The 24,513-nt window shown below is 46.2% G+C and overlaps 1 protein-coding gene and 1 long non-coding RNA gene across 6 annotated transcripts in view; one reads left to right on the top strand and one right to left on the bottom strand.

The window, feature by feature from the left end:
* The window catches only part of LOC123575777 (myosin VIIA and Rab interacting protein), a 372,974-nt gene extending 353,699 nt beyond the window's left edge, over positions 1–19,275 (top strand). For 3 of the 5 annotated variants that reach the window (XM_045436470.1, XM_045436473.1, XM_045436469.1), the window contains 5 exons: positions 3,402–3,563; positions 7,616–7,720; positions 7,833–7,893; positions 9,506–9,624; positions 17,052–19,275. In XM_045436470.1, the coding sequence (XP_045292426.1) occupies positions 3,402–3,563; positions 7,616–7,720; positions 7,833–7,893; positions 9,506–9,624; positions 17,052–17,084 (480 nt within the window). In that variant the 3' untranslated portion in view covers positions 17,085–19,275. Of the gene's footprint in view, positions 1–3,401; positions 3,564–7,615; positions 7,721–7,832; positions 7,894–9,505; positions 9,625–9,989; positions 10,838–14,486; positions 14,530–17,051 lie in introns of those variants that run through there. The other 2 variants (XM_045436472.1, XM_045436471.1) reach the window with 2 other exon arrangements.
* LOC123575778 lies at positions 8,281–10,516 on the bottom strand. The gene is made up of 3 exons (XR_006700993.1): positions 10,412–10,516; positions 9,486–10,034; positions 8,281–8,812 (listed from the first exon to the last, which is right to left on the bottom strand). It is a non-coding gene; the product is annotated as an uncharacterized LOC123575778 (long non-coding RNA).
* Positions 19,276–24,513: the final 5,238 nt, after the last annotated feature.

The following is a 24,513-nucleotide window of genomic DNA, read 5'->3' as shown; positions in this document are numbered from 1 at the left end:
GACTTGCAGGTCAGAGTTCAAAATGTAAGAAGTCATAACATAACATGGCAAGCAAGATTAAGTATCAGGCCACCATAGGACAGGGTGAATAAAGGCAAGGGAATGGGCATCAGCCCCCAGGAGCTCAAATCCCAGCTGTACCATTTCCCAGCTGCGAGGCCTGGGGAAGTCACCGGAACTCCAGGACCCAGTGTTCTCCTCTTTCACACCGTGACTGTAATAGCACCCACCTCAGGGACTGCCATGAGCAGTAAAGAAATGTCACATCAAACCCTTGGCTCAGCGCCTGGCTCCATAAATGTGTGTCGTCACCATCATCACCATCACGGGCCCTTTCGGCTCCATCACCTTGGCGGTGAGTTCCCGCTCAGCCCGCATCGGTGCCAAACCACAGAACCTTCCCTTCCCCCTCGTGCCAGGAGAGCAGGCTTTCAGGGAACACAGAGTAAAAGACGAACATTCTGGCCTTACTGAGCTATTTCATACGGGAGCTCGGAGGCTTGGAGCTATTTCATATTGCTTTGATTTGGCAGAGAAAACAAAGAACGTTAGCGGATGACCATGCTGAAGACAAAACAAGAGACCGTTGAGATGATACAGCTGTAGGGTGTGATGATGTTGAGTTTTGTATGTTTCTGGAAAAATCCAGGCTCTTGAGACCCAAGTCATGTCGAGTTGTGTTTAACCCCATTGTCACACTCACTCAAATTATTGGTCTCATTTAAATAATAATTCCAAATTTTGTTTCATCGTGCAACACTGTAAGTTTATATTTAAAATTATCCAGGGGCGCCTGGGTGGCTGTTGGGCGTCAGACTCTCTGTTTCAGCCCAGGTCATGATCTCATGGTTTCATGGGTCCGGGCTCTGCACTGACAGTGAGGAGCCTGCTTGGGATTCTCTCTCTCCCTCTCTCTCTCCACCCCTCCTTCGCTCACACTGTCTCTGTCTCTCTCAAATAAATAAAACTTAAAAAAAAATTTTTAATAATAATAAAATAAAATTGCCTTATCAAGGGGTGCCTGGGCAGCTCAGTCGGTTAAGCTAAAGCTAGAAGCTAAAGCTCAGGTCATGAGTTCGAGCCCCATGTCAGCCTCTCTGCTGTCAGCCCAGAGCCAGCTTCAGATCCTCTGTCTCCCTCTCTCTCTGCCCCTCCCCTGCTCGCTCTGTCCCTCTCAAAATTATATATTTTTTAATTAAATAAAAGTAAATATTTTTTAAAATTAAATAAAAATTTAAAAAATAAAATTATCTTATCAAAATACATTTACCTTTTATCCTCTCTCCTTGTCTCTTCCTCCCTCTCTTTCTCTCTCCCAATTTTCTTTCCCTCTGAAGAGAAATTTTTAACTTCAGAATTTTTGAGAGACTAATTTTTAAGGTTTTCTACACTCAAATAGCTTTGAAATATTCATCATTTCCTTCGTGTGACAAATAATAAAGGAGTGTATCTTGTTTTCAAGGCAAAGAATAAATGTCTTCTATTAAACTGTGAGGATCTTTTAGAAACACAAGTTCTCCGATACTCACGTATGACCAAGAAATGCACAACTAAGGGCAAACTGAAATATGGCAATTGTCAACAGACGTTTGATTCGTGGCCCACCATGCGACTGACGAATCGCTTAACATGACGGACATCCGCTCCCCCAGTCAGTGCCGGAAGCCCCCCAGCCAAGCCCATTGTGCCTGGTGTGGCACCAGTGCTCATTCATCAGACCTGCACCTGCCTTTGCTGCACTCTGAAATGTCGTGTAGAATTGCCAAGGTTTTTTTTATTATTATTTTAAAAAATGTTTAATGTTTATGTAGTTTTGAGATAAAGACAGAACATGAGTGGGAGAGGGGCAGAGAGAAGGAGACACAGAATCCGAAGCAGGCTCCGGGCTCCGAGTTGTCAGCACAGAGCCCGACAGGGGCTGGAACTCATCAACTCTGAGATCACGACCTGAGCCGAAGTCAGATGCTTAACCAACTGAGCCACCCAGGCGCCCCTAAAATTACCAGTTTTGATGGAGATGCAGGAATCGGGCTGAGGAATTGACGGGGTTCTCAGTGTTCTTTCCCCAACTCACCAACACTCGGTGTGGCTCAGTGCAAAACGCTTGCTTGTCCTGTGTGCACAAGCTCTTGGCTTATCCCAACTCTGCTTTATTTAACTCAAGTTAAAAGAGCTTGTGTGACCACCGTGTGTTTTCATTCAAATCAACTCCAAATTGCTGCAATCACATGCTTAGAGCTTTGTGGATGTTGATTACATTTCAAAAAACCCCTCGTAAGTAATTAGCTTCTTTAGATCAAAGAGGTCCGGTGTTGCTGGTCATTTCATCCACGTTATTCTGTAGGCAGAAGGGATTTGTTTCACTCTTCCCGTGGTCTGAATGATTCCAACAATCCTACCTTCTGTTTGCCCACTTTTACGGCAATCGCTGTATTAACTCCTGAGTCAACGTTTTTTTCCCTTTAATTTTTCCTCACATCACTCCCTTTGTCTGACTTTCTCTTTAATTTTCAGTAGCTCTCAAAAAACTGTCTTCCTTGACAGATGAATAGAGTGGACAGGTTTGTTTTAACATCGCGCTTTTTTCTAAGAAATAAACTCTTTTCCTGCTATGAACTTCAGGTCCCTTTTAATGCCCTTCACCTGCTCCAGGCAAGCTGTAGGTAATCAATCAGAGATAATTCATTCAAAATGTTTTAAATTGTTGTTTTAAATTAATTTCATGTCTTTTATGTTTTCTGAATTTTTCTCAATTACTAAATGCCAAGCAAAAAAAAAATTCTTAATTTTAATTTTTTTTTAATTTTTATTTAAATTCAAGTTAGTTAACATACAGTGTACTAATGGCTTCAGGAGTAGAATTTAGTGATTCATCGCTCACATATAACACCCAGTGCTCATCCCAACAAGTGTCCTCCTTAATGCCCATCATCCATTTAGCCCACCTCCCCAACACCCCTCCAGCAACCTCAGTTTGTTCTCCATGTTTAAGAGTCTCTTATGGTTTGCCTCCTTCTCTGTTTTCGTCTTATTTTTCCTCCAACAAAATTTTTATTGGAAAAATCACATCACGAGCCGTTCTTTGCTTCTTCTGTCTTGGTATTCTGGTTGTTTGAATCACCGGACAAATTTGCAACTTACGTAGCTGACGCCATGTACTTTGGAGTATTTTATCAGATTTTCAAAACTTATAAGTTGCTTTTTCTTGCCGGAAAGTTGAGGCAGGGGAGGTGCAGTTGACGGTGAGGGGGTGGTAAGACCTCATGCGTGAAGAAGGTTTATAGATGGGGGCATTCCCTGGCTTTTCCCCCAGTGCTGAGCCTGAATCACCTGGGCGCCCGTGAGGGACCCCACCAGTCCTGGTTCCAAATCCTGAGCTCAAGGCTGCACCCCCTCTGCAGGTGTACCTGGCGGCAGGCACCGTGTATGGACTCGAAGGCCAGCTGAGTGAACTGGAGGATGCCGCCCGCTGCATCCACAGTGGCACCGACGAGACCGAACTGGCGGATCTGGAGGACCAGGTGGCCACGGCTGCAGCCCAGGTTCACCACGCTGAGCTCCAGGTAAGAACCCCCTCCCGCCCAGATGGAGGACCACCGTGGACGAGGGGAGAGCACCCCATCTTCCACAAGAATTACTGCAAAGCCTTTGTATCAGCGCCCTAGCACACTCGCATGGTCCTTTCGGGTGGATTCCACCAAACCCTCCTTCTAAAAAATTATAGCCTTGATGATATATCAGAATTTTCTTTAAACCTATGTCGCCTTCCTCTTTGACAAATTCTCTGACCCACAGGCAGATCTCCTTGCTATATAGGTTCCCATTGCATCTCAAAACCACCCTCCCCTAACCTGTATCACACTGTTGATGACTTACTTGATGCCCTTTTCCCCTCTATACACTAAGAGCCCCATGAGGACATGACTATAGCTGTCTAGCTTAACACGATAACTTCAGTGCCTGACATCTGACACGGCTTTAGCACTTTGAATAAAACTGGGGTGAATAGCTGAATGAAACTGAAAATGTAGATTTCTTTATGAAAGAAATAAGGAAAGAAAGAAAGAAAGAAAGAAAGAAAGAAAGAAAGAAGAGAAAGAGAAAGGAAGAAAAACAAAAGAAAGAAAGAAAGAGAGAAAGAGAAAGAGGAAGAAAAACAAAAAAGAAGAAAGAAAGAAGAGAAAGAGAAAGGAAGAAAAACAAAAAATAAGAAAGAAAGAGAAAGGAAGAAAAACAAAAAAGAAGAAAGAAAGGAAGAAAGAAAGAAAGAAAAAGAAAAGAGAAAGAGAAAGGAAGAAAAACAAAAAAGAAGAAAGAAAGAGAAAGAAAGGAAGAAAAACAAAAAAGAAGAAAGAAAGAAAGAAAGAAAGATTTCTCACACTAGTATTTTGATGATTTAGATATGGCCTTTTCAGAACTGAAATGATATTATTTGTAAGACAGATAGTATCATTGTGATATTAGCTTGTGAAGACACTTGTTTGAAGCTTGCACGGATATCCCCGTGGCCTCTGACTCTGGATCAGAATTGATTGTGGACTAAGTCGCTGATGCTCAAAGTGGGGTCCTTGAGACGTGCTGGTAAGATGTGCAGTGAAAGCTCAGTACAAACCCCTGGTTCACGGATGGACACCTTGCATCCCTAAACTGTATCCTAGGAAAACTGGGGTCAGTAGAAACCACCTATGGAGAGAGAAGATGACAGTCTTGCACGGTAATTATTTTTTCAACCGGGATTTTTGTTTTAGAGAGTCAAAAATCACAACCGCCACTGACAGCGGGAAGCACTCTTGAGAGTGTGAGCGCGCCCATTCTCCACCCTGTGGGTGCGTTAACACTGTGTGCTATAGGTGTGGTCTCTTTGGACGCGGCCCCGTCAACTATTCATTATCAGCAAGAATGACTGAAGAGCGTCTCTCCCCAAATACAAATCATTTCCCATAAGTGCCATCCAACCTTTAATCCGTTTGCCGTAAAGGCTACAGAAAGTGGGATCAAATCTTTTCTTTTCTGGGGTACACTCTGCAGCAAATAACTTCTTGAATGGTTTAGCCAGAAGTAATATTATTTGCGGGTGTCTGGGAGGGTTATATTGGATAATTAGTTATTCCTGCTTCTAGATTTCTCCGGTCTTCAATTGTAAGAGCCGTGTTTTATGGGAGAAAATCCTGGAGTCCAAACTACCATTTTCTCTGTGTTTGAATGTGCCTGGTTTTTCCACGTTTTTAAACATTACAGTAACGTTATCAATAATACCTAGTGTTCAGCGAGCCTTTCTTTGTGCCAAAAGTTGTACTTGGCGCTTGACCTCATTATTGTAATGAATCCTTCCAGCAACTCCACGAGGGGCTCCGTGATGTGTCCCCTTTCATTTCTAGGGAGACTGAGGCTCAGAAAGGTTATCCCACTTGCCCAAGGTCAAATAACTAGCAGGTGATGGAGCCAGGGTTTTAACCTCTCTGACCTCACGGCCACGTTCTTCACCAGCCTGCGCCGTGTGGCTTCCTGAGAAACGTGTCGGTGCTGCCTTCGGACACGCAGACACTCGCATCAGTGCCCTTCATTGGCAGAGGAGGGCATCAGCCCTGCCTTCGGTTTTATGGACCTTGTCTCGATCCGGGAACCCAACCGCGGGCCGCTGTCAGAGCAGGAAGCCTCACACTCCCTGTAGTCTGCCCTTAAAGGACAGATGTGTCGGGAACAGCTCAAGGGAGTGCAGGGATAGGGGAGGGAGGGGGGACCTCAGAGCAGAGCCCACACACACTGGCTGCAGCCGCCTTTCAGGTTTCCTGCCTGACACCCCGGTAACAGGCTGCGTGGGGAGAGCAGCAAGACGGCTGGGACCCCTGCCTCCTGCCGCCCCTCCACCGGCCCGCTCCGGCCTCTTCCTGTGTCCCCCACGGCACATCCTCTGAGAACGTGGCGGTGTGGCAAGAGCATGAGCGTTGGCATGAATCCGGAGCTCTGCCCCAGACCAGCTGTGAAACGTTGGCCGTATTACTTACCCTCGGAGCCACGGTCTCCCCATCTTTCAAAGCACGGTACCTGCGTCACAGGTTCACGAATGAGTCCGTGAGCGAAGCGTGAACGAGTTCGGATATTTAAAGCGCTGGGGCGCCTGGGTGGCGCAGTCGGTTAAGCGTCCGACTTCAGCCAGGTCACGATCTCGCGGTCCGTGAGTTCGAGCCCCGCGTCGGGCTCTGGGCTGATGATGGCTCAGAGCCTGGAGCCTGTTTCCGATTCTGTGTCTCCCTCTCTCTCTGCCCCTCCCCCGTTCATGCTCTGTCTCTCTCTGTCCCAAAAATAAAAATAAACGTTGAAAAAAAAAAAAAAATTTAAAGCGCTTCGCATGATGGCAGCACATACTAATGCTCTTTTCCGGGAGCAGGGACTGTTGTCTTCTTCAACCCTGGGGACCTGATGGATCAGGCTTCTTTCTGGGCCCTGAGTAGGCTCCTGCTCCCTGCATCTGCCTTAAGACTCTGCTGGGGAAAAAAATTCTGACCTTCTGATGTTATAGTCGAGGAAACTGACGCCCAGGGAGAAGAGGGAGTTTCTCAAGGCACTTGTCCTTTTAGTGCAAGAAACGGTCTTGAACCAGGGGCTGTTGGACCTCCCTCCTAAGGAGCCGGTGCTCTGTGGTTTTGGTTCATGGAGTCATGGGAGACGGAAGGGCCTCTAAATCATACCTGCCTTTCAAAGTTCACATCAAGTGTTGCCTGCTATAGAAGCCTTCCCTGACCACCTTTCACACCCTCCGCCCCCGGGCTGAGCCAGGAGGCCCTGGGCCACGGTTCCCATCATGCCCCAGGCTTCCATTTATCCCCAGAAATACTCTGACAAGGGTGTTGATACAGTCTGGAGCTACCAAGCTAGACATGTAAATTTACAAAGAAAAACCTATGCTGTTTTTTTTAATATGGCACTAGATAGAGAAGGGCCTCGTAGAAGTTGAATGAATGAGGGGCACCTGGCTGGCTCAGTCAGTAGAGCACAGGATTCTTGATCTCAGGGTTGTGAGTTCGAGCCCCACGTTGTGTGTAAAGGTTACTTAAAAAATAAAATCTTAAAAAAAAGCAAGTTGAGTAAATGAGTATACATAAAGGCAGATTTAATCTTTATAGATTCCTAACACTTTTTTAAATTTTTTTATTATTTTTGAGAGAGAGGGCGAATGGGAGGGGCAGAGAGAGAGGGAGACACAGAAAAGGAAGCAGGCTCCAGGCTCTGAGCCATCAGCCCAGAGCCCGACGCGGGGCTCGAACTCACGACCGCGAGATCGTGACCTGAGCCGAAGTCGGACGCTTAACCGACGGAGCCACCCAGGCGCCCCGAATTTTTTTATTTTTGAGAGAGAGAGAGAGACAGAGGGCGAATGGGAGGGGCAGAGAGAGAGGGAGACACAGATAAGGAAGCAGGCTCCAGGCTCTGAGCTGTCAGCACAGAGCCCGACGCGGGGCTCGAACCCACAAACTGTGAGATCGAGACCTGAGCCGAAGTCCAACGCTTAACCGACTGAGCCACCCAGATGCCCCGAGGTTCCTGACACTTTTAACAAAGATTCTCCCCTCCTGTGCTTTTTCGCCTACCAATTCTGTCTTTCTGTTGCATTAAGATTTCTGATATTGAGAGCCGGATTTCAGCCCTGACCATTGCAGGATTAAACATAGCACCGTGTGTCCGCCTCACGAGAAGACGCGATCAGAAGCAAAGGAACCAGGTGCGTTTGTCCCTCACTCCCTCTGTTGGAATATTGCACCACCTGGAAAATTTGGAAGATAATGTATCTTTGGCTTTGCAAAGGCGTATTGATTGCTGTGTTCTGTTTGTAGGTACAAACCATAGACACATCAAGGCAGCAGAGGAGGAAACTGCCTGCCCCACCAGTGAAAGGTGTGTTTAAAGGAAAACAGTAGCACAGCTATCAAAGAATTAAGCCTGACTTTGAGTGACTTGGTGATCTGAGTTTGAGAACCAGACCTAACGGGGAGTTCTTACCTAGAAGTGCTCTTGTGGAGAATCTGTCTTGACTTGAATCCCCCCAAGAAGCAGATCCAAGGACAAGGATGTGATTTGGAACATGATTGCAAGAAATCGTGGTAGGGAAAGAGAGAAATGATTCAGGGAAGGAAATTAAATCAGTACAGTCCAATGTCTTTTTTTAATGTTTATTTATTAATTTAGAGAGAGTGTGTGTGTGTGCAAGTGGGGAAAGGGCAGAGAGAGAGAGAGAGAGGAGGAGAGAGGATCCCCAAGCAGCCTCCGCACTGTCAGCACAGAGCCCGATGCAGGGCTCGAACTCATGAACCGCGAGATCATGACCGGAGCTGAAATCAGGAGTCAGACTGAGCCACCCAGGCACCCCGGTACAGTGCAATTTAGTTCATAGCTTACTTCTCTGGGCAAATGAGGCTGAATCCTGCTGGGGACTTCCTGGGAGACAGTATTGACTGCACCTCAGAGTTTCCTGCCCAAAGAACCGGAAGATGAGGATATCAGCTGTCAGCCCTCAGCCCCTGAAGTTTCCGGTGGGGGTGGGGAGGCATTAATTCCCTGGTACTTCTGCCCCACCCCATGCATGAGCCAAGGGAGTGACGGTGCTTGTGGTCACATGCTTCCGGAATGTGCTGAATGACAGAATGTGTGGTGATGTCAGGGAAACGTGGGCAGGGCACCGAAGGCATCTAACACAGCGCCCCACCCAGAAGGGAGTCCAGCAATGCCGGGGTGACATCCTCATCCACTGGGCATCTTGAACACTTTCCCTGGATTTAGGAGCCGCTTACGATGATGCCAAACCAGAAATTTAGATCTACAAAGTAGAAGAACAGACAGACAGAAGATAGATGTTTGAGTCTTGGTTCCACCGATCTTTTCTTCAACAAACATTTATTGAATGCCTACTTTATATTCCATGAGACCCTATACAATTACAATTTATTACAGATCCACGGTCCCTTATCTGAAACCCTTGGATAAATATATGTTTTAGGACGTGTTGGACATCAGAAAGCTAAGACGGTATACGTACTGTATATTTCCTAACAGTCCCCTCCCTCTGGTGTCTGGGGAAGCCTCTGATAAACACATTAAATCCTCTCAGCAAAGCTCGAGAATGTTCACACTGGGTGGGATGGACCAGGATTTTAAATGGCCACATGTCAGTTTAAGTCAGGGTTTCCCATCAGACAGTTTTGGCCCCAAAGTTATACAGATTTTGTCTTTAGAGCCTTTTATAGTCCAGAATTGCAAATAAGGATTTGTGAACTATGTTCAATTATCTCCAAGCTACCTCTTCCTGGAAAGCCGCTAACAATTCTTGAGTTCATTTGGTGCATATCATAAACATAGACACAAAATTTAGAGATTCTGCAGTCAGACCTGTGGACTGCAATGAGATGCCAAGTCTAGAGCAAAAATCTGGGTGATGGGGACACCTGGCCTTTCTTCCTCAACACTCGGCCCCGCTCCTGGGTACCACTTACTTCCATGTGTTTCCTTTTAGCCGAAAACATTGAGGCATCTTCAGTGACCACCATTAAAACATTTAACCGCAACTTCCTTCTCCAAGGCTCCTTGACAAACAGGACTAATGAAAGGAAAAGCACCACCAAGGATTTGATGGTAAGTCAGCCCTGTCTCAGTGCCCATCGCTTCCACTGCCGATGGTGCCTCCAGTCTATAGCCGTTCTGTCTGCAGCTCCCCCGTCAGAGCCCCAGGAAGCATCCTCCGTGGATGGTTTCATGGTCCGTGGGCTGGGGAGACGGGCGGGGGCGGGGGTGCAGTGAGAAGTGATGAGCACCGTGCCCGGTACCGCTCACCTCTTTGATATGTGGATACGTCCTCTCAGCCCTACATCCAGCTTCTTGTGGGGTTTGATCCGAGAGAAGTAAAAATACGTACATGGGAACGTTAAGGTCTGGTTGAGGTGCCAGAGTCTTTCTCCTGTTTTTGATCCAAATTCACTCTTCCTTAAATCTCTTATTAGCCCTGAATTACTTGTTGTGCTCCTGAGAAAAGCCAGCAGCTGCCCCTAAATGCAAAGGGAGGGACAGGACATCATTGGCACGTAAAGAGGCGATCGCGTAAAGAGGGCTAACGGACTGTTTGCCTGAACACCAACACATGCTTCAGATTTGGGCAAAGGCTTGGTGCTGTTGATACGGGAAGTGATAATCCAGCTAACCTGCCTCAGTGGTACCAATATGCTGAGGGCAGATGATGTCTGAGTGACAGGATTAGAGCAAGGGCCAGTTTATTCTGTTGTCTTTTATGCCTCGCCCCTCCTTCCCTTCCCCTTCCTCCCCCCCCCCCCCCACCGTCCCTGTGCTCTGAGTGCGGAGCACCAGGTAATGATGTAATGGGGGGGCGTGCCCTTTGGGGTTCCGGATTACTGCGTCTCTTAGGCACCCCATGGCAACAGCGCTGCCCGCTAGCTTTTCTTCACTGCTCAGCCGTTACCCTCGACCTTTTAAAGTCCAGTTACTTTGCTCCTGGCCGTCAGAGCGTTACTTCAAAGAGTGAAAAAGATGCATTACGCACTTAAAAGGGCAGACCATTAGGGTCAGGGAAGGAATCTGTTATAAATAAGAGAGTTACAAATAAATTACCTTTCATAGAGATAGAACACAGATCAGGGGGTGCCAAGGGCTGTAGGGAGGGGCCATCGGAAGAAGCCACTCGGTGGATAAGAGGTTTTACTTTAGAGGGACAGGAGGTTTTCAAACAATGGCTACACAACATGGTGAATGTACTAAATGCCACTGGACTGTTCACTTTAAAATGGTTAATGTTGGGGCGTGTGGGTGGCTCAGTCTGTTGAGAGTCCAACTCTTTTTTTTTTTTTTTAATGTTTTATTTATTTTTGAGACAGAGAGAGACAGCGCATGAGTGGGGTTGGGGCAGAGAGAGAGGGAGACACAGAATCGGAAGCAGGCTCCAGGCTCTGAGCTGTCAGCACAGAGCCCGACACGGGGCTCGAACTCACAACCCGTGAGATCATGACCTGAGCCAAAGCCAGACGCTCAACTGACTGAGCCACCCAGGCGCCCCGAGAGTCCTACTCTTAATGTCGGCTCAGGTGACGATCTCAGGGTAGTGAGATCAGGCCCCACACTGAGAGGGGAGCCTGCTTAAGATTCTCTCTCTCTCTCTCTCTCTCTCTCTCTCTCCCTTCCTCTTTGCCCTTCTCCCCTGCTCATGCTCTATCTCTCCCTCAACATAATAAAATAAAATAAAATTAAAATAAAATAAAATAAAATAATAAAATGGTTAATGTTACATCACCTAAGTTCACCTCAGATTATTTTGAAGAATAAGTTACCTTTAGATAATACAGCAAGGTTAAAAATGAAAGAATGGGCAATATTTCCTAAACAAATGCAAACAAAAAACAGCAATATCACTTTCAAACAAAGTAGAATCCAAGAGAAAAACATTTGGAGAAAACGGGGAAGGAGGATGTTTTAATTTTGATTTAAAAAAATCGGGGTGCCTGGGTGGCTCAGTCAGTTAAGCGTCTGACTCTTGGTTTCAGCTCAGGTCATGATCTCACGGTTTGTGAGTTCAAGCCCCGTGTCAGGCTCTGTGCTGACAGCTCGGAGCCTGCTTTGCATCCTCTGTCTCCCTTTCTCTGTGCCCCTCCTCTGTGCACACGTGTGTGCTCTCTCTCTCTGTCTCTCAAAAATAAACATTTTTTTGGGGCGCCTGGGTGGCGCAGTCGGTTAAGCGTCCGACTTCAGCCAGGTCACGATCTCGCGGTCCGTGAGTTCGAGCCCCGCGTCGGGCTCTGGGCTGATGGCTCAGAGCCTGGAGCCTGTTTCCGATTCTGTGTCTCCCTCTCTCTCTGCCCCTCCCCCGTTCATGCTCTGTCTCTCTCTGTCCCAAAAATAAATAAACGTTGAAAAAAATAAATAAAAAAAATAAACATTTTTTTTAAAAATTAAGTACAAATGAGAGCATGTGAATAGTATAATTAATAAGCTTTAGTTAAGGCATTTCTCTTCCTTTACACTTCACAGAAGATTCACTTTGTTTCCAAGCATCAACGGACCCTTTATAAAAGTTGATTTTCCACCAGCTACGAAAAAAACCTATTGAGGTTACAAAAAGCGACAAAAAGTGGGAAGCATAAAACAAACTTCTGTGACTCCAGTGCCAGAAATAATCTTCAACAGGGGGCGTCCAGATGGCTCAGTCAGTGAAGCGTCCTACTTCAGCTCGGGTCATGATCTTGAAGTTCATGGGTTCGAGCCGTGCGTCAGGCTCTGTGCTGACAGCTCGGAGCTTGGAGCCTGCTTCGGATTCTGTGTCTCCTTCTCTCTCTGCCCCTCCCCTGCTCATGCTGTCTCTCTCTCTCTCTCTCTCTGTGTCTCTCAAAAAGAAATAAACATTAAAAACAAGTTGCAAAAAGAGAGACTCTCCAGCCGTGCTGTCATGCAGAGCTCTCCAAAATGATGGATATGTGCTCTGTGTGGTGCACAATATGGCAACCGCCAGCCACACGGGGCTGCTGGGCCCTTGAAATGTGGCTACTGCCTTGAAGGAACTGAGTTTTTAAATCTCATTTTAATTAATCTAAAGAGCCACATGTGCCTAGACTACCAGAAGTGACAGAGCAAACGTAGCCAATTGGAACAAAACTTAAAATACACAGAAACTCTCCTTGGAAGTTAGAAAGCACGTACACCCACATACACGATGCGTTCCAGACATCAGAGATAAAGGCAGAAACCAATGAATGCAAGCCAGAAAACTATAGAAATGATCATAAGTTCAAGAGCTTATTCTTCGAAAAAATAAAAAGCAGAGTGTTTTGTAAGCCAAATCAAGAAAATAAATAAATAAATAAAAATAAGAGACTCTAACAGATGTAAATTTTTATTTTTTTTTTAATTTTTTTTTTAATTTTTTTTTTCCAATGTTTGTTTATTTTTGGGAAAGAGAGAGACAGAGCATGAACAGGGGAGGGGCAGAGAGAGAGGGAGACACAGAATCGGAAACAGGCTCCAGGCTCTGAGCCATCAGCCCAGAGCCCGACGCGGGGCTCGAACTCCCAGACCGCGAGATCGTGACCTGGCTGAAGTTGGACGCTTAACCGACTGCGCCACCCAGGCGCCCCCAGATGTAAATTTTTAATTTAAACATACCATGCGATGTAAATATATAGTAATGAATTTTAGAGGCTTAATTCTAATAAAATAAGAATTACATCAGAATATTAATAAGAACTGACTTAAAACTTAGTAAAACTTAAAGAAAAGATGGCCTGGGGCCACCTGGGTGGCTCAGTCAGTTGAGCATCTGACTCTTGATTTTGGCTCCGGTCATACTCTCACAGTTCATGGGAGTAAGCCCTGCATTCCAAGAGAGCTTAGAATTCTCTCTCTCCCTCTCTCTCTGCCCCTCCCTTGCTCACTCTCTCTCTGTCTCTCAAAATAAACAAACATATTTAAAAAAAAAAAAAAAAAGACTGGACAAATAGTTTTGCTGATAAATTTTTTTTAAGTTTATTAATTTTGAGAGATCGCAAGCAAGGGAGGAGCAGAGGGAAGGGGAGAGAGAGAATCCCAAGTAGGCTCCATGCTGTCAGCACAGAACTGGACTCAGGGCTCCATCCCGTGAACCAAAGTGAGGTCATGACTTGAGCCAAGATCAAGAGCGGGAGGTTTAACCAACCGAGCCACCCAGACGCCCCTCAGGGATAGATGTTTTAAGCAGAAATTAATTCCAGGCAATATAAAGTACTCCGGAACACTTAAAAAAAACTTGAAAACTGAAAGATTCGTGTTGTGAAGCTACACGTACGTGTGCGCACGTGTTTCGTGCCTGCTCACACACACGCGCGTGCACACACACCCCGCACAACAGCTAACCTTCTTCACATGTACACACACGCAGCTTACTACCTAACGCATCAGCGAGTTAACTGCAGCAGTAACTTTTACAGAGATGCAAGGATACCTTTAATACTGAGGTATTGATTACTCAGTTACATCAGTAGTTCAACAAGAAAAGTCATTTCTTCCCAAATTAATCTGTAGTTTAATCCAATTCTCATAAAGCTCTCAGTGGGACTTTCTTTCGAACTAAAGTTCCTGAAAGAATGACTCAGAAAGAATAGACAAAAGCATTTTTGCAAAATTAAAGTGATTTTCCTGCTAGATTTTTTTTAATCTTTATTTATTTTTGAGAGAGAGACAGAATGTGAGCAAGGGAGGATCAGAGAGAGCCAGAGACAGAGACCGAATCCGAAGCAGGCTCCAGGCCCTGAGCCGTCAGCACAGAGCCTGACGCGGGGCTTGAACTGACGAACCGTGAGGTCATGACCTGAGCCGAAGTCGGACGCTCAACCGACTGAGCCACCCAGGCGCCCCTCCTGCTAGATTTCAAAACAAATTAAAAGCTATAAGAAATGGTCAGTGGAAAAGAAGGCTCAGGAGAGGTACAGGCATATCTGAGAATGTGTTTTTGATTTGTTTTAGAGTATTAGGAACTACCTTTTGCAATTGCACCAAAAACAATAAGATGCCCAGGAATAAACCTAACTGCAGAGGTAAAGGATCTGTACGCTGAAAACTATAAGACACTTATGAAAGAAATTGAAGAGGGCAACAAAGAAATGGAAAAGCGTTGCATGCTTATGGACTGGAAGGACAAACATTGTTCAAACGTCTGTACTCCCCCGGCTGCCTGAGAGGCTCAGTTGGTGAAGTGTTCGACGTTGGTTCAGGTTATGATCTCACAGTTCGTGAGTTCGGGCCTCGCATGAGGCTGTTAGCGGGGATGCTGCTTTTCTGTCTCCCCCCCCCCCGCCCCTCCCCGCTCTCAAAAATAAATAAACAATAAACAAATAAATGTTCTTTTAAAAATAAATAAATCAACATCTATACTACCCAAAGCAATCTACACATTTGATGCATTCCCTATCAAAATACTAGCAGCATTTTTCACAGAGCTAGAACAAACAATCTTAAAATTTGTATGGAACCACAAAAGACCCCAAATAGCCAAAGTAATCCTGAAAAAGAAAACAAAACTGGAGGCATCACAATTGTGGATTTCAAGCCATATTACAAAGCTGTAATCATCAAGACAATATGGTACAAGCACAAAAACAGACACATAGATCAGCGGAATGGAATCAAAAACCCAAAAGTGGACCCACAACTATAGGGCCAACGAATCTTCAACAAAGCAGGAAAGAATATCCAATAGAAAAAAAGGACAGTCTCTTCAACAAATGGTGTTGGGAAAACTGGGCAACATCATGCAGAAGAATGAAACAGGACCACTTTCTTACATACACAAAAATAAATCCATACACAAAAATAAATCCAAAATGGATGAAAGACCTAAGTGTGAGACAAGAAACCATCAAAATCCTAGAGGAGAAGAGAGGCAGCCACCTCTTTGACCTCGGCCGCAGCAACTTCTTACTAGACACATTGCCAAAGGCAAGGGAAACCAAAGCAAACATGAACTACTGGGACTTTATAAAAATAAAAACTTCTGCACAGCGAAGGAAACAACAAAACTAAAAGGCAGTGTATGGAATGGGAGAAGAGAGTTGCAAATGACAGATCTGATAAAGGGTTGGTATCCAAAATCTATAAAGAACTTACCAAACTCAACACCCGAAAAACAAATAACCCAGTGAAGAAATGAGCAGAAGACATGAAGAGACACTTCTCCAAAGAAGACATCCAGATGGCCAACAGACACATGAAAAGATGCTCAACATCACTCATCATCAGGGAAATACAAATCAAAACCACGATGAGATACCACCTCACACCTGTCAGAATGGCTCACATTAACAACACAAGAAACAACAGGTGTTGGCAAGGATGTAGAGAAAGGGGAACCCTCTTGCACTGTTGGTGGGAATGCAAACTGGTGCAGCCACTCTGGAGAATAGTATGGAGGTTCCTCATATCAACAACAGCCAAACTAGGGAAAGAGCCCAAATGTCATCAACTGATGAATGGATAAAGAAGGTGTGGTTTATATACACAATGGAAGATGACTCAGCCATCGAAAAGAATGAAATCTCGCCATTTGCAACAATGTGGATGGAGCTAGAATGTATTCTGCTAAGCGAAACAAGTCAATCAGAGAAAGACAAATACTGTATGATGTCACTCATACGTGGAATTTAAGAAACAAAACAAATGAACTTAAGGAAGTGGGGGTGGGAAGAGAAGAGAGGGAAGCAAACCACAAGAGACTCTGAACATAGGAAATTGGCCATGGGGGTGGTAATGGGAAGGGAATCAAATTAAATAACTGCTGTATTCCACATGCCAAATAAATTTCAGACAGATTAAAAAGTACAGGTAGGGGCACCTGGGTGGCTCAGGAGCTTGGGCATCCGACTTAGGCTCAGGTCATGATCTCATGAGTTTGTGAGTTCAAGCCCCACTTTGGGCTCTCTGCTGCCAGCTGGGAGCCTGCTTCGGACCCTCTGTCTGTCTCTGTGCCCCTCCCCTGCTTGTGCTCTCTCTCTCTCTCTCTCTCTCTCTCAAAAATAAATAAACACTTTTTTAAAAAGTACAAGTAAAAAATGCATCACTTTTGGGATGCCTGAGTGGCTCAGTCGGTTGAGTGTCCGACTCAGTTTTGGTTCAGGTCATGATCTCATAGTCCGTGGCTTCGAGCCTGCTTAGCATTCTCCTTCTCTCCCTCTCTCTCTCTGCTCCTCGCCTGCTCATGTGCATGCAGGTGCGCCCCTCTTTCTCTCCAAAATAAACTTTTTTTAAAGTATCATCTTTTAAATAATTAAATATTGCCAGCCAACGAGCACAAACATTTTTTATGATATAGAAAACAGGGGCAGCTGGGTGGCTCAGTCGGCTAAGCATCCAGCTCTTCATCTCAGCTCAGGTCTTGATCTCAGGGTCTTGAGTTCAAGCCCTGCACTGGGCTCCATGTTGGGTGCGAAGCCTATTTAAAAAGAAAAAAAAAAGGAAAAAAGCAGGAGACACTTTTAATTGCCTTTTCTCGCTCTTGCCAAGTGGCTGATGGCCATGCGCTCATTGTCTCGCCGTAGGAGCCCAGTCTGGCGTCTGCTGTGATGTATTAGTGCCACGGAGCTCCACTGCCAGTGACCCACTGCCTCCGGCCGTACACGACAGTGCCTTGACCCAACAGCCATCCAATACTGTACCGATTTCCACCCGAGGAGGGGGCCTGGGGGGGCCATGGTGCACCACTGCACAGGGCTGTCCTGATACCTCACCCAGAAAGCAGCCCCAGACTTGAGCACTGCGGTCTTGCCCACTCGCTGCCTTAGGCTCCCAGGGGAATCCAAGACAGAAAACCGAGACGCTGGCTTCCAACAACAGAGCTCCCTGTTCAAAAGACGCATCTTTTCCGTGTTCGCTTCGCTACTGTGTGTTGTCTTTAAGATCTCTCTTTTTTTTAATCCCTTTGATTCAACTGAAAGTATACGTCAATAGTTATTTGTCCAAAGGAGAACCGTTGGGAGCTGGGGGGGGGGGGGGGGGGGTGGAAAGAAGGGAGATGGAGATTATCATTTAATTCATCACCAGTTCTTACTAATCTCTCAAAACCACGTTTGTCCCACAAATGCTAAGGAAAAATGTGCAGATGTCCCCGCAGTGAACATCCGGACCGTCCCATCTGGGGAGCGCGCACCCAGCAAGGATGCAGGTCTCCCTTCAGCCGCCTCCTTCCTGGGAAGCTCCTAGCTACCCCTCTCCCCACACCACACGACCATAACCAGTGGCCCAGTCATTTCCATCGCTTTGCAATCACACACCACGGAATGGAAAGTTCTGACTCACCCACACCAGGCCCAGGTCTTTCTGAATCGAGGTCTCATGGAGAATTTAGGGTTTCTCCTTGGACTCACTGACAGTTTCCCCACTGTGAAGGGGAGAGGAGCTTGAGAAAGCTCACCATTGGCTTAACTTTGGGGCGCTGTCTGGAATCCACGTGATGCAGCTTAGTGATGGCCGCGTCTAAATGGATTCTAACCACATGAGAAAATGTCCTCCAGAATTTATTTCCCAGTAGATAATTCGGCAAAAGTAGTAGAATGACCTTAAAGGAAAAAAAATGGTTAAAGAATAGCCTTGGAAAGCTCACAGGCATGAAAAAAGCAAGGACAAACTGTGAGTTTAACAGACACACGAGCCGACACGTGCTCCACGTTTGCGGTCTCGAAGGCATGACCGTGTAGAGTGTGCTTGTAAAAGCCAGTGGAGCAGAATTCCGCTCAATGAACTGAGCATTTACAGCCTTTGTTAAAATTTGTCCCTGAGACATTCTGAATCTTAGGAAGAAAGCAAACGATGGGGGGCAAGGGGATAGTTTGACCGAAGTGTTTTAAGTGACTGCTTTGAGGAAGGCAGTTTCTTCTCATTTTCATCCTTGGAGCAACCCTCTTCAGTAGGTATCCCCACTTTTCAGATTTGGAAACTGAGGGGGCCAGAGAGATTAGTTTGCCAAAGTCACACCTCTAAGCCAAGTGTCATCGGAATGCCTCCCCAAAGCCTCACCCTGCGTTGGTTTCAACTTCTACCTTCTTTTGCTGCTACACACATTGCCAGACCTGATTTGCTGCTGAAATGTGTGTTCCGATCCATTCCTGATGCGATCTACCTATCTTCCGGTGATACCCTTTGCTGATCCTGTGTGTGTGCTATCCAACAGAAGTGACTTCTTTGAAACACAGTAAATCTTGGCTTTTTGTTCTGTTGGTATGACTCAAAGCAGACAAATACAAATTTTAAAAACACAAGAACAACAACAAAAGATCTGAGTTCCAAATCGAATGTTTCCTTTAAGAGGCATGAAAAGCAACTATTGGTGTGTTCCAGTGTTAATATTCAGTTTTCTTTGACAAAAATGTGTACTGTGTAAGCCTTGCAAAAAACAAAAACAAACAAAAAAAAAAAAACAAAAAGAAAAAAAAGAAGAAGCCTGCTCTATGGCATTTGAAATTTTATAAAGGTTTCCTTGTGCCAAATAAGTGCAAAGATTTAATTTACTATTAAAAACCATAAGCATATGTTATAGTTTCGGAAGAATTATTTTGTCATCAAGTGATTTTGATCTTCAGTGTCAATATTTATATTTAGATTAATTTTTATAAATGAAAATATTTTAATGGTTTAAGAAAACGAGGACAATAAGACCATATCTTTGATGACTTCTGAAAGTTATGCTTGCCTTCATGTTATATGCACATCGCCAAGAATTACTGTCAAGAGAAATGATAAAGAAGTAAAAGTCATTTATGAAAATAATGTGTGTGGGGGTGTGGTTTTTGGGGGTTGGGGAAGACTGGGAGTGGAGAGGAGGCAGGGAAAGAAGTCCGTGGCCAGTCATCGGAGGGGCCGAGATTCAAGGCTGCTAGCCTCACACCCCACGTTCCTTCCAGTTACACCACTGGCTTTTCCATTGCTCGTTATCGTGAGAACGGAATTTCCCAGCATAAGCCCAGCAGTCTCAAAGCAGGAGACGGGAGGGGAGTGGTGTGATTTAATCCCTCAGGAGACCTTTTTGATTGTCATAACTTGGCGGGGCAGAGCGGGCGGGGGGGGGGGGGGGGTGCTGCTCTTGGCATACAGTGGAGAGTGGCCGGGGATGCTGGTAAATGCATAACCACCCACAACCAAGAATTATCCAGCGCCAAATGTCCATAGTGCCCAGGCTGAGAACCCTTAGACCCTGCAGGTAAGCCTGGACATCATCGGGGAGGCCCCTGCCCATCCCTGCAGGGACTGCATAGCCAAGCAGGAAGCAGGACCGCGACTCTCCCAGAGTCTTACACGGGATCGGTGGCAACTGTTGCTTCTCTGAGACTGGCCTCCCCAGACCCTGGCCCCTGCCATCCCCGAAGAAGAGTAGGAACCCTCCTCTCACCTGAAATGAATGAATGAATGAATAGTAATTCTAATAGAAGCCACCAGCCTTCTCTATCTGGTGGCCTAACACAGTAATACTCCAACTTGAGTGGCACCAGAATCACCTGTTAAGACACAGATCCATAGGATTCACCCGGTCATCTCTAGCGCTCGGTCTACCTTTCTCCACACTCCCGTGAATGTGCCTGGCACATCGGTGTTTGCTAAGCATTGGTGACAAACAAGCTAACATTTAGGTCAACAGGGCATTTCAGATGGGGGAGAACAACATCGTCGACCCACCTGAAATTCTCTTCAGGCAGCGTGTCCTGGCTGGAGTTCCTGATTTCTCCATCCTTCCTCCCCACGGCCCCAGCCCTGCAGGATAGGATAGCAAGACAGTCAAGAGAGGCCAGTCACACTCAAGTGATGGGAACAGTCCGCCTCTCTAGCCCGTAGAAGTCCCCAAAGCCTGTGTTGAGCAACCAATCGGCATCATCAGTGCAGGTTTTCAAGAGAATCCATTTGAGCCAACAATTTGAATATCAAGAGTGATGGGCAGCTGGGCTCCCAGAAAAAGTACAGCACTTCTTGCTTCTGGGGTATTAGAACAGTGTAATAAAAATATTTCCCCCTAAGAAGTCAGTGCTTGATTTGCCACAACAACAAAAATGTGACCCAATAGTCAAGGCACGTGAAGGCGGCCAGAAAAAACTAGGCTCCACTCCTAGACTGTCCACGTCCTAGCTCCTTGGCCTGTCACCTTATATGTGAAATGGGTTCTAGTGGTGTTAAAAGGTTCAATGAAATAACATGGGAGAAAACTCAGTAGAATCTTGGAGTACTCTAGGTACTCAGTGCTTGTGTCCTCCTTCTCTCGGGATAAGAAAATCCTTCACACACGAGCACCGTGACTTGTACAAAATGCTATGCCTCACTTTTCCTACTGATAGTAGCAAAGACCCTCGTTCTACAAATATGCACGCCTTTTACACCCTAACTGAGAGGAGGGCACCACCCTTGACATTGGGCTTGACCACGTGACGTGCCTTATGGTCGGTGGAACATACCTCTCTCAGTCCACTGGGGCTCTGTGATGAAATACCGGAGACCCAGCAGCTCATAAACAACAGGAATGTATTTCTCACCGTTCCAGAGGCTGGAAATCCAAGACCAGGGTGCCAGCATGGCCAGGTGCTGCCGGAAGCTGTGGCGGACTGCCATCTTCCCACGGCGTCCTCCCATGGTGGAAACAGGCGAGGAATCTCTCTGGGGCCTCCTTTAAAAGTACACCAGTCCCAATTGGGAGGGCGGACCCCTCATGACCTAATCACCTCCCAAAAGCCCCACCTCCTTGTACCATCACCTTAGGGGTTAGGTTTCAACATATGAATGGGGGGGGGCGGGGAGGCACATTCAGATCATAGCATTGGAGTCTCCAACCCTTGGTTTGGACTTGGCCACATGACTTGCTTTGGCCAATAAGATGTTATGGTGAGAGCTGCATAAGGGGCTTGAAATACATTTATGGAGGTGGGTTTGTCCACTTACCTTTTGCCCCTCACTATGAGAACGTGTCACAGGTCCAAGGAACAGGGCCAGACCCAACCAACTTACAGCCTGCAGCCAAGCTGGGCTGAACCCAGCCAAGATCAGCAGAGCCACCCCACCAACCTTTAGACAGACGAGCAAGAATAAACCACTGAATCTGGCAGTAGCTTATGACACAGGAATGGCTAATGGATACGCTACCTGAAAGATGAGTTTTATCACCTTAGATGAATCCTGCTGGGGAAGAAGTGAAGGTGAGTGGCTGTCAAAGAGAAAATCACGTGCCAGTAGCAAACTATTGGGCTGTTTGTTTTTGACATTTCACAATTGATGTAGGCAACTTCTGTTAGGTTTCCATCACGCGCCCTAAAACATAGCATCGCTCTCTTGCTCTCACTCTCGCGTGTGTGCGTGTGCATGTGCGTGTGTGTATTGATCTCTCACAAAGGGTTCTCTTTCATTGAGATTTTCGATAAAACACTAAAGCACGGGAGACATTTGGTGTGTTCTTGTAAAAATAACCTCTCTCACAACAGCCACTCCATTTTCTCCCAGGGGAAGTATTTCCCATGCACAATTTGCATTCTACAGAACAGTTGGCTGTGCGAGCCTTCTGTCTCTGCAATTGAGTTCCAATTATGATAAAGTGCAGGTAAATGGAGCTGCATTTTAAAGAGTGTTCAAAGGGCTAGAAAACTTTAATATCCACTTCAAACACCGGAAACCTCAAAGAAGTTGTTTAGAAGGATCCAGGTTGGTAGAATCAAGCCCTACAATATGGAAAAGTATGTTTTATATCAAAGTTATCAGGTTTGATAAAGATGAGAGCTTTAAGGTAGCGCTTCTCAGGGCGCCTGGGTGACTCAGTCAGTTAAGTGTCTGACTTCAGCTCAGGTCGTGGTCTCGAGGTTCAGGAGCTCGAGCCCCAGGTCGGGCTCTCTACTGTGAGCACAGAGTTTGCTTGGGATCCTCTGTCCCCCCTCTCTCTCTGACCCTTCCCCAATTGCACTCTTTCCCTCTCTGTCTCTCTCTCTCTCAAAAAATAAAAAATAAAAAATAATAAGCACTCAAAAAACGTAGTAGTCCAAGGTGGGGTACAGATAACACACAAGGTATAGAATGTGGTCAACTGCGGACAGGTGAAAGAAAATATTAGAACTTCTATTTATACTTATTTTTTATCTGGAAGCAAGTTCACCAATATTAAATACATGATAGATGACAGTACATGTAAATAATTTATAAATGAAACTACATCTTTCGAGCACGCATCATCAAACAGTTTTTACTCATGGCATATGTAGCCAAAAAGGTTTGGAGACCACCCACGAACTAGAACACCCAGTACATTTCTCATGACTCAAATTCCCCTTCCAGGTAGTCCCCACCCCTGCCCTGTCAGGGACAGTGCTAACTCTCGAGACATGACCCAGGGCTTGAAGGGCAGCTGAAAGCAGGGCAGAGGTGGGGAGGTCATCCTGAGAGCCCCAATCTATTGGTTTGCCTGGGATGAGTGTCCCTCCAACCCTTCAGAGAAAAGCTTTCGGTCAGTCTTGCCTTCCTTGCTCTTCCCCCCCGCCCCACCCCCAGCCCAGGGAGGGAATGTCTACTTCCTAGCCAGCCATTTCAACTGAGCTTCTACAGGACATCAGGGTATTTTTGCCCAGAAACAACCCAGGAGGCAGCCTTGAGGTGTGGGGATTTCCAATCAAGTGTCCTTGTGGCTCTCTGAAGCGGACCCAAGTTAAATCTCTGCTAGTAGAGGCAAGAGCCACGTGGCACGGTGAGGCAGGTGTAACAGCCTCTCCTCTATCCCGTTCTGCGTCCCTCCAGTTTATAGCCCCCAAAGCCCTCCAGCCAGGCAGGCTCAGCCGTTCACAAGCCCAGCAACCTAAGGACCTCCAGGAAGTCTACCTGCACAGGAAAAGGGCACCAAACATCCGTACATCTGCCATCTCTTAAGATCTCGCGTGAGTCCAGGAGAGGCTGTACTCTGCTCTGAGCAGAGCAATTTGGAGAGCATGCCCTTGGCACTTCCCCATCCAGTTTGCCAAGTTCTCAGTCTGTGCTTGCTCAGGAAGGTCTGCGAGACCGACCGACCTGAGAGCCTTGTGGCCTGAGGACCGCGAGAGCCACCTTCTTCTCCGTGTGCTGTGTGATCACATGAAAAAGTGATGCTGGCCCAGAGCCAGGGTGTGCCACAGCCATGAGGTGTTAGGATGACAGGATGAGAAGGCACGTAATTGCTGTCCTCATTCATTGAGCAATATGGCCATTACTTAATGGAAGCTAAAAGAGCGATTTGCAGTCAGTCGGGGCAGGATTTTTTGTTGCACTTCCGTCTTCAACACGCCCTCCCTGTTTTCTGGTAATGACAATAACTTGGCACTTTCAAGCCTGTCTTTCCTGGTTTATTCTTCCCTTCTGTTTTATTCATTTCATGACAAACGCACTCAGAAGTCAGAAAAAGATTTCCGTCTTTGAGGACGGGCCAGTCTTTAAAAGGGGAAGGCTGGACAAGCATTCTTTGCCCTGATAAATGTAGACCATGTGTCGTGAATGCTCTACCGGGAACAGACTGTGAATGAGCATTTCCACCCCATTTGTAATTTGGGTCTTTGTAGGACCATCCTGGTGATGAATGGGTTTGCTCTCCTCAGTCTGGCAGAGTTGAAGTTCTTTTTTGTCTTTGAATGACACTGTTTTTGCTTTTGCTGTGCCCAGTAGCAATTCTTCCTAGTGACCACGGGCTATTGAAATGCTGACTATCTGAGGTTCAACAGCTCTGCTGATGTCACTCGGCCAAATGTCAGCTTGGTGCCCGTTGATTGTTGAACTGTCTGATGACAAAAGAATAATAAGTCAGTCCTTCTTGACTCGAAGGAGTTAGGATTCTGCTCTACTGGCCTCCACTCTGTCTTTGATTGCAGGGGAAAATAAACATCTTGGCTAATGCTGAAATGATAGATCTACAATGTGGTTAGAAAGCCCGTTTCAGGCATTGTCAGAGCTGGGCTGTACCAGATGGGAATTCTGGACCACAGCTCCTGGTAGGGTCCCATTTACCCTTTGTGGGTCACAAGCCAT

This window comes from Leopardus geoffroyi, chromosome C2 (assembly GCF_018350155.1).
Source record: "Leopardus geoffroyi isolate Oge1 chromosome C2, O.geoffroyi_Oge1_pat1.0, whole genome shotgun sequence".
Lineage (NCBI taxonomy): Eukaryota > Metazoa > Chordata > Mammalia > Carnivora > Felidae > Leopardus > Leopardus geoffroyi.
This window is presented reverse-complemented; position numbering and strand designations above follow the sequence as displayed.